The sequence below is a fragment of the Panthera pardus genome, unplaced genomic scaffold (genome assembly GCF_024362965.1).
Source record: "Panthera pardus isolate Hobbes unplaced genomic scaffold, ASM2436296v1 HiC_scaffold_2, whole genome shotgun sequence".
In the NCBI taxonomy this organism is placed as follows: domain Eukaryota; kingdom Metazoa; phylum Chordata; class Mammalia; order Carnivora; family Felidae; genus Panthera; species Panthera pardus.
This window is the reverse complement of record NW_026526765.1, coordinates 149,475,940-149,485,290: the sequence shown is the minus strand read 5'-3', so window position 1 is coordinate 149,485,290 and position 9,351 is coordinate 149,475,940. Positions and strand designations below refer to the sequence as shown.

Below are 9,351 nucleotides of genomic sequence, written 5' to 3'. Positions count from 1 at the left end.
ATACGTTTCTCCAAAGAGGACATCCAAATGGCCAACAGACACCTGAGAAGATGCTCAACATCACTCATCATCAGGGAAATGCAAACTAAAACTACGATGAGATATCATCTCACACCTGTCAAAATGGCTAAAGGCAACAACACAAGAAACAACAGATGTTGGTGAGGATGTGGAGAAAGGAGAACCCTCCTCCACTGTTGGTGGGAATGCAAACTGGTGCAGCTACTCTGGAAAAACATTAAAGAGTTTCCTCAAAAAGTTAAAAATAGAACTACCTTATGATCCAACAATTACATGACTAGGTATTTAACCAACGAATACAAGAACGCTCTACCCCTATTTTATAGCAGCATTATTTACAATAGCCAAGATACAGAAGCAACATGTGTCCATCAATTGAGTAATGCATAAAGAAGATACAGTAGAAAATTATTCATCCATAAAAACGAATGAAATCTTGGGGTGCCTGGGTGGCTCAGTCGGTTGAGCGGCTGACTTCGGCTCAGGTCATGATCTTGCGGTCCGTGAGTTCGAGCCCCGCGTCGGGCTCTGTGCTGACAGCTCAGAGCCTGGAGCCTGTTTCGGATTCTGTGTCTCCCTCTCTCTGACCCTCCCCCGTTCATGCTCTGTCTCTCTCTGTCTCAAAAATAAATAAACATTAAAAAAAATTTAAAAACGAATGAAATCTTTACATTTGCAATAACATGGATAGAGCTAGAGAGCACAATCGTATGTGAAATAATTGGAGAAGACATGCCGTATGTTTCACTCATATGTGGAATTTAAGAAACAAAACAAATGAGAAAAGGGGGAAAATGAGAGAAAGAGAGAGAGAGAGAAAGAGAACTAAAAAAAAAAAGACTCTTAATGAGAACTGGCGGTTACCAGAGGAGAGATGGGGCGGACAGGTTAAATAAGTGGTGGGTATTACGAAGTGCACTTGTCATGATGAATACAGAATGATGTATGGAAATGTTGAAGCACTATATTGTATGTCTGAAACTAATATGACATTATGTCAACCAAGTAGAATTAAAATAAAAACTTAAAAATATATTTTAAGTTCATATCCACAATATTTTCTTTTCTCAAATGTAGGATTATTCAGATTATAATCATTCTTCAGGTCTTTCAATTTAAAACAACTGCGGAGAATGAGTGATTCTACCAAAATTTTATCTTGTTATTTTGTTATTTTCTTTCTCTAGTGGAAATATAAGGAAGGCAAAGGTAGTAGAAAAGTTTTTGCTAGGTCCCACCTAACTCTTTCCATGTTTCTTCCCGTTAAAGAATTTATCACATCCTTACCCCACAGCTGAGTCAGTGCTATACGGATACAGGAGATCTCAAGAACAACATTCCTTCAACCATGAGATGTCCTTCTCAGTTTTCACTTCTCAGTACCTTCCTACTGGGTCAGGGTTGAAATATATGACACAGTAAAACTTACAGGAGCAGAAAATTCTATTGGGGCACAGAACTCTAAAGAGGTTTCCTAGAGCTGTCTTTGAGTTCAGGACAGAGATAGGAATCTGAGAGTCATCTTAGTGGACCTCATGGAGAGGTTGGGCATATGTCAGACCCCTTCTTTTGCTGTCAGGAATTCTGCTCTGGATACCATCCTCTTCTCTTCTTTCTCCTGCCCACTGTTTAGTGCTATCTTCTAAGTCAACTGTGAAGCCATCCATGGGTGCACCTCCAGCTCCCATCCAACTTTCACTTTATCTTTTTCCCAAAGCTCAAACATTCTGTGTGGAGCAGAGCAGCCAAGTGGCTTTAGCTGAGGAGCATGTGTCCCTTCCACACCTATCCCCACAAGATCGCTCTCCTCATTGACACCACCTGTCTGGACCTATGGGCATTTGTGTTTGCAACCCCTGCATTAAACTTGTCTTAGGGGTCTTCAGGAAAGACAAGCAACAAAGCCTCTCAGTGCCCACATTGTATTTTGACTGCATGTACATGAACATATTTAGCAAATTTGACTTTAACTTACTAGCATTCCTTCATCTCCATGTGCCATAGGTTAGGTTTCCTGGAATCAGACGGAAACAGGTTTTGCATGCAGGTTTATTGGAGAGTGCTTTGAGGATTGAACTACATAGTCGGGGAAAGGAGTTAAGGAAGCCAAATTGGATACAGGGAGAAGTAGCCTGTGTTGCTTCAGATCTTACAGGGAGCTCTGGAAAAGGGATGGCCCTTCAGAGTCAAACTAAGGCAAGAGGGACCAAACGTTTATATCCTACATTGGCCAGTCATGGGATTCAGGCAGACTTCCAAAGAGAAGCACATTGAGCAAGGTGTTTTCTTCAGCTGTTGGTAATTCCTGGCAAGGAAAATAGCTGAAACCTGTTACTTGCTGACACTGAGATATATGCTTTGTGTCTTCTATTCTTTGTAACCACATCGACCCAGCCCTCCTTCCACACTATCCACACTCAACATGGACATGATGAACTGAATTGATGTATTAATCTGATTAACTCTGGTAAAAGAATGACTTTTATTTTCAGTATGGCACATTTGTTTCTCTTCCAATAAAACTACAGAGGCTAATCCAAGTTCCCAGGCCCCAGAACCCCCACCTGCAGGTGCTAATGTCAACCTAGGCCTGACCCCCACCACAGGGACACCTCCCAAGGAGTTTTCTGAGGGCCTCAGCCACTTCCTTGTTCCTCAGGCTGTATATGAGTGGATTGAGCATAGGGGTGATCATGGTGTAGAAGGCCGAGACCACCTTGTCCTGCTTGGAGGAGTGGTAGGCCTGGGGTCGCATGTAGGTGATCATAGCAGCCCCATAGAAGAGGGAGACCACTGCCATGTGAGAGGAGCAGGTAGCAAAGGCCTTCTGCCGACCTTCAGCAGAACGCATATGGATCACAGCCGCCAGGATCTGCAGGTAGGAAGCAGAGATGACAGAGAAGGGCAGGAGCAGCATTAGGATGCAACAGACATAGATCATGGTCTCATAGAGGGAGGTGTCAGCACAGGCCAGCTTCAGTATGGCAGGGACCTCACAGAAGAAGTGATCAACCTCCTGGGAGCCACAGTAGGGGAAGTGCAGGGTGAAGATGGCCTGGATAAGTCCATCCACCAGGCCAAAGAGCCAGGACACTGTCACCATGAGCCAGCAGACACGACGGCTCATGACCACTGAGTACCTCAGTGGGTTGCTGATGGCTACATAGCGGTCATAGGCCATGAAGGCCAGCAGAAAGCACTCATCCCCCAAGAGAGTGAGGAAGAAGAGGATCTGAAGCCCACAGCCTGTGAAGGAGATGGCGCCATGGCCCAGGAGGAAGTCAGTGGCCATCCGTGGCACAATGGTAGAGATGAGCATGAGATCCATGAGTGACAGCCAGCTGAGGAAGAAGTACATGGGGTTGTGCAGGCGAGAATCGACATTGATGAGGAGGATCATGAGCCCATTTCCAGAGAGGGCCACCAGGAACATGACCATGATGATGGAAAAGAGGAAGAAGTGCAGTGGTGACTGGGTGAAAAGGCCCAGGAGGATGAAGTGGGAGATGAGAGTCTGGTTTCCCACCCAGGCCATTGTTCCTGCAGAGGGACGTGCCAAAGTCTTGAGATCTGGAAGCAGGAGGTGTATGTTTAGTGCTACAATATTGAGACATCAAAACTTTGCCCAATGTGCTGTCCTCTTTAAATGTTACTGAGTTTAGAATAAACTCTTTAAATTTCTGTTTAAAAAGAAAAAGAATCTCTAACAAAGATACAGGATTTCACTGTGGAAAATAGTATGGAGTTTTGTCAATAGTTAAAAACAGAACTACCATATGATCCAGTAATCACATTATTGTGTATTTACCCAAAAATTACATGCACACGTATGTTTTTAGTATCATTATTTACAATAACTAAATTATGGAAGCAGCCCAAGTATTCATTGATAGATAAATAAAGAAGTGATATATACGAAGTGGTTTATATATAAATATTATTCAACCATAAAAAAGAATGAAATCTTGCCCTTTGCAATGACATTGATGGAGCTAGAGAGTATTATGCTAAGTGAAATAAGTCAGAGAAAGACAAAAACCATATGATTTCACTCATGTGGAAATTCAGAAACAAAACAAATGAACAAAGGAAAAAAAGGGAGACAAATTAAGAAACAGATTCTTAACTATAAAGAACAAACTGATGTTTACCAGAGGGGATGTGGATGTGGGGATGGGTTAAATAGGTGATGGGGATTAAGAAGTGCACTTGTCATGATGAGCACTGGGTGATATATAGAAGTATTGAATCATTACATTGTACACCTGAACATAATATAACAATGTATGTTAAGTATACTGGAATTAAGATACAATTTTTTAAAAACAGGAAAAACTTTTAAGGAAAGAAGCAAGCTGTTGCTAATGACATTGTTTTAACTCCTAGGACTTTCTTCACATAACTGAGAAGCAAATTTAGAGCTATTTATTGCTGAAGTGATCATTGCTTCTGTCTCTGCTAGGAATTGGTTGTTCTTCAGTCTTTATAGTTGCCTCTCCTACAAAGGCCAGCTTCACTTAAGGATTTGCTTTTTCAGGAAAAAGTACTAAAACAACAAGGGCATCTGTCAACTTTGTGAACTGAGCACTTATGCAAAATTTTGAACCTCAGCTTCCTTATCCCAGATAAGGTTAACAGTATCATGTAGAGTTATATTAAAGATTGAAGGTGATAACATAAGCAATGCCTAGTAGTTTAGAAGTGACAAAAGCTGACATTACTTGACCATTTCTTATGTGCCAGGTCTCAAAATGAACACTCTGCCACATCCTCACATTTAATCCGCATAACTGCCCTAGAAGCTTCATCATTATCCTCTTAAGTAGGAAAACTGAGATAGAGAGGGTTTTTATTTTCAAGATGTAAAATCTTAAAGTATTTTCTAAGAAACTTTGTAAATGTGGGGCGCCTAGGTGGCTCAGTCGGTTAAGTGTCCAACTTCAGTGTAGGTCATGATCTCGCAGTCCATGAGTTCAAGCCCCGCGTCGGGCTCTGTGCTGACAGCTCAGAGCCTAAAGTCTGCTTTGGATTCGTGTCTCCCTCTCTCTCTCTGCCCCTCCCCTGCTCGCACTGTCTCTCTCTCTCTCTCAAAAATAAGTAAACATTTAAAAATTAAAAGAAAAGAATACGAGCAACAACTATACATAAATTACTAAAGGACACAGAGTATGATAACAATAATTACCTTGGAGAAAGGGTTAGAATTGGGTGGGGATTAGGGTCAAAAAAAGGACTCTAGTTTGACCTGCAATATTTCAATTTTTGACAAGAATTTCTTTGTGTATTCCTTGAATGTAAGCGAAGATTGTCATATAAGCAGGTAAGTAATGTATCTGGCATATCTTGTCTTTTTAAGCTTGCTTTGTAGCATAATATTTTAAAAACTTGTACAAGAAACAACTAGGGATTTTTCAAGTAAAAGTAAGAAATTCATAGTTAACTTTTTTTACAGAGAAAGTAACACTGTATACTATTCTTGATGTCACATCTAGGGTGTTGTATGGGATCTCTGTTGTCAGAGCTACCTGGCCATACACACTACAGTCATACACTTAGAGCAGATTGAGAGTCCTGTCTTAGGGCATGCCAGTATGCCTCACAGAGTGACAGCACAGAATGCAGTGAGTCATGAGAGAAAGGATGAGGAGTTAAAGGGAGAGCAACAGTAACAGTAGACCAAAGGAAGACGGGAGAGATGAAAGGAGTAATGAGAAAATGTCAAGCTAAAGGAGACAAGATACAGGAGAAAAATACAGAAAATGTTAGACCATCAGAAATGTTATCTCCCAGAAGAGACCAAAAAAAATAAGAAAACAGAGACAATGTAATAGAGGGCAGGGAACATAGACTTAGTGAGAAAGAGAGAACACAGATGCTAAGAAGGAAGGATCAGGGGGAAAGCAAAAACACAAGTGGGATGAGGAACAGAAACAGAGGGAGCACCTAAGTGAAGTGGGAAGCCAGGCATAGGGGCAGAACTCTCCTATTAATGCCACAATGAGCTCTCTGACTTCTGGGACTCTGGGGGCTGTGAGAGCCCAGCATCATGGACTTTTTCATCCTGTTGGGAAAGTGGAGCAGACCACTTTGCCTGCAACCTTTCTGCCTCTCATTGAAGTCCTTCCCCATCAAAGTCTTCTCATAGCAGCTCCTGGCCCTTCAGGCAGAAACAGGTGCTTCCAATATGAGCAGAGTCAATAGTCATGGCCTGACACTTCCTAGTCTCCTCCACTGAGATGCAAATTTCTCTCTGTAAAGTCTTACCAAGAGGCCATAATACATATTGTTTCAGTTGGGCAATGTTGGGGATATTTAATAGTAAGAAGGCAGTCCTGCACCCCTCAGATCAGACATGTCAAAGCCCTACGCTATGTGTAAGAGACTCATAAAGAGGTTCACTGGGAATTGTGTTGGGGAGATCTGCATCAGAAAGTAGTCAGATTCATGACACAGCTATGAAATGAAAGGAAACTGCAGGTAGGACAGGGAGCAAAAACACCAAAGCATGTTTGTAAAAATAGCAGGCCACTGAGTTCCTTCAAGAAGAAGGGGTATAGGAGAAAATATCCAAACAGAAAAATATATACAAGGTGTGGAGGAGCAGCAAGCAGAAACTTTTCCCCAAGAGTTAGAAATATAGGCATTTGTAGGTGGGTCAGCAGGAGACGACTTCAACACTCTCATCCAAATCTAATAGCCAGATGTCATCAGGAAAATATAGCTTTCCCAGTGCCCTAGAGGGAACAATTGTCACATCCTCTCTAGACTTGCAAAGACAAAACAGTCCCCACCCTTCCTAAAACCTGTTGGAAGACCCTGAGGAATTCACTTCCTCTCCTGGGTGACAGTCTCCCAAGCAGTAATACGACAGGTTAGATGAAACAACCCTCAGGTCATCTCTAGTTCTACCCACAGAATAAAGAATTAGGAGGCAAAAAAAAAAATCAAGAAACAAATTCTAACCACACAAGAGGTCTCTACTTCAAGAGAAGTAGTAAGCAGGTGAATGGCAAAGGTAGTGGTGGGGTGAACAAACATTTTAAGCATTTGATAACAGAAAGAGGAAATACAAGACACATAGAGGAAGAATCTTACCTTGAAATGATGTAATCAATGACGCCAGGAAGGATCTGGGAGTGAGGAGGGCAGATCAGGAGTCTGGAGTCCTATGTCCTTGGAAAACAGACTTCACCAAGGGATGGCTGCCCTAATCAGTTGCGTCTGCAGCAGAGTCTCTCCCTGGAAGCCAGGGGACCTCCATGTCCTTGGAAGGAAATGTAACTAAAATTGAAGCAGAAGGGAGTTAAGGTAGAGAAGAAAATTTCCAGAAGAAAGACTTGTGTGGTCAGAACTCCTCTAGAATCTCCTCCTATTCTGAGAAAATGAAGTTAACTGAGGTGCTTGGGCCACTCTCCATCCACAGGAAGGAAATGCCTGATGCCTTCTAGAGGGCTGTGGAAAAGTTTTGAAAAAATGCATTAAGACTGGTAAAAATGGGAATAAAATGGGTTCTGAAAGAATGAATACAAAAAAATATAGAAGGCTAAGCTTCATGCTAAAACCCTGGCAGAATTTTTGGCGTTAAGAAAAAGATTTCCAGAACAATTATAATACAGAGAGATCATATAACCCTCATCCATAGGAGCAGGAGGAAGAGGTCTGGACCAGGAAGGGAAGAGACAATGGGGACTAGCAAGGAGCCTCTCACCTTTGCAAGAGACCCTTTGCTGATCCAGGTCGAGTGCCAAGCTAATAGGTTTTATTCCCTCACTCCTCACTGCTACCCATTGTTCTCCCCTTTTCTGTGACTAAGGAAAATTGCTTCTATTTTCACAAATCCTTGGAGATTCATCTTCTGTCATATCTCTGTCCCTAGTCTCTGGCAATTAAACTTCACAAGGAAGGGAGCTTCCTGCAAAGTTCTCTGCTCATCTCAGCTACACCAACAAACAAAATCTCTCCCAGGAGAAGGAGAGGAAAATTGGGGAAGGTTTTCTATGGGTCAACCTAATTGGCTCTTTTTCCATTCCAAAAAGGAATGGAAAACATTGGCTTTTGTTCTGTGTTATGTCCCACTTTAAAAATGTCCACTAAATACTGTATGTAAGCAAAGGGAATTTTCCAGAGATTTCCAGAGTGTCACTCCTCTACATTTTTCTGCCTCCTCCCAATACCTCAGCCTAACGATAAGGCAATCATCAAAGATCACATTGACTCTTCTGATCTCAGAGCTCAATTACACTGGAATTCAAAGCAGTCAAAGATTCAACAAACACTCTGCTAAGAGTTCATCTGTCCCTGACACTGACCACCTCCTACTACTCTCCTGTCAGCTCCTACCCACTTGACTTCTCTTCTACTAAGAAATTCACACAAATAAAGGTAGCATAGCACAGACACTTGACCTTGAAGTCAGACAGAGCTGGGTGGGAATCTTATGTAGGCTTGACCTTGGGCAAGGGACTAATCTGAACCCCAGTTTCCTCATGTGTAACCAGAATGATGATGTTTACTACAAAATATTTGTTGTGAGCATTAAATTGAATAAAATATCTAAAGTGTTCTCCCTATTTCAGGTTCTAAGAATAGTAGTTACTAGCGTCACTGCCCTCCCATCTCTCTAAAGCTCAAAAGCAGATAAAAAAAAAAAGACTTTACAAAAATAGATAAAGCTCACTAAACAAATAACTAAAGCCTAAAGACTGATTAATTAATTAATAAATTAATTAACTATATATAAAGCAAAAAAAAATTCTAAGATGGAGGAAATCTGATTTATAAGATTACCACATAATATTCAAAATGTTCAGGGTTTTGTGAAAAACTATATAGCACAAAAAGGAATTAAAAAGTGTAAGAAAAAAGTCAACAGTTAATTATAGGTCAATTCAGAGTATCAGGTGTAAGGAGCAAAAGAAAAAATAAGTATATGGCAATGAGAAAGAATGAAATCTTGCCATTTGCAGCAATGTGGATGGAACTGGAGAGTATTATGCTAAGTGAAGTAAGTCAGTCAGAGAAAGACAGATATATGTTTTCACTCATATGTGGAACTTAGACTTAACAGAAGGAGGAAGGGAAGGGAAAAAAATAGTTACAGAGAGGGAGGGAAGCAACCAGTAAGAGACTCTTAAATACATAGAACAAACTGAGGGTTGATTGGGGAGGAGTGTGGGGGAGGGGGGGAAATGGGTGATGGGCACTGAGGAGGGCAATTGGGATGAGCACTGGGTGTTGTGTGTAATCAATGAATCATGGGAACCTACCCCCAAAACCAAGAACACACTGTATACACTGTATGTTAGCCAGCTTGACAATAAATTATATTTT

General features: G+C 41.4%; 1 protein-coding gene across 1 annotated transcript; it reads right to left on the bottom strand.

Moving 5' to 3' along the window:
• Positions 1-2,605: 2,605 nt before the first annotated feature.
• LOC109260627 (olfactory receptor 56-like) lies at positions 2,606-3,556 on the bottom strand. The gene has a single exon (XM_019438958.2). The coding sequence runs from the start codon at positions 3,554-3,556 to the stop codon at positions 2,606-2,608; it is 951 nt and encodes a 316-aa protein (XP_019294503.2).
• Positions 3,557-9,351: the final 5,795 nt, after the last annotated feature.

Excerpts from the sequence above, each read along its gene's own strand:
- LOC109260627 (XM_019438958.2), bottom strand. The coding sequence starts at position 3,556 with ATGGCCTGGGTGGGAAACCAGACTCTCATCTCCCACTTCATCCTCCTG.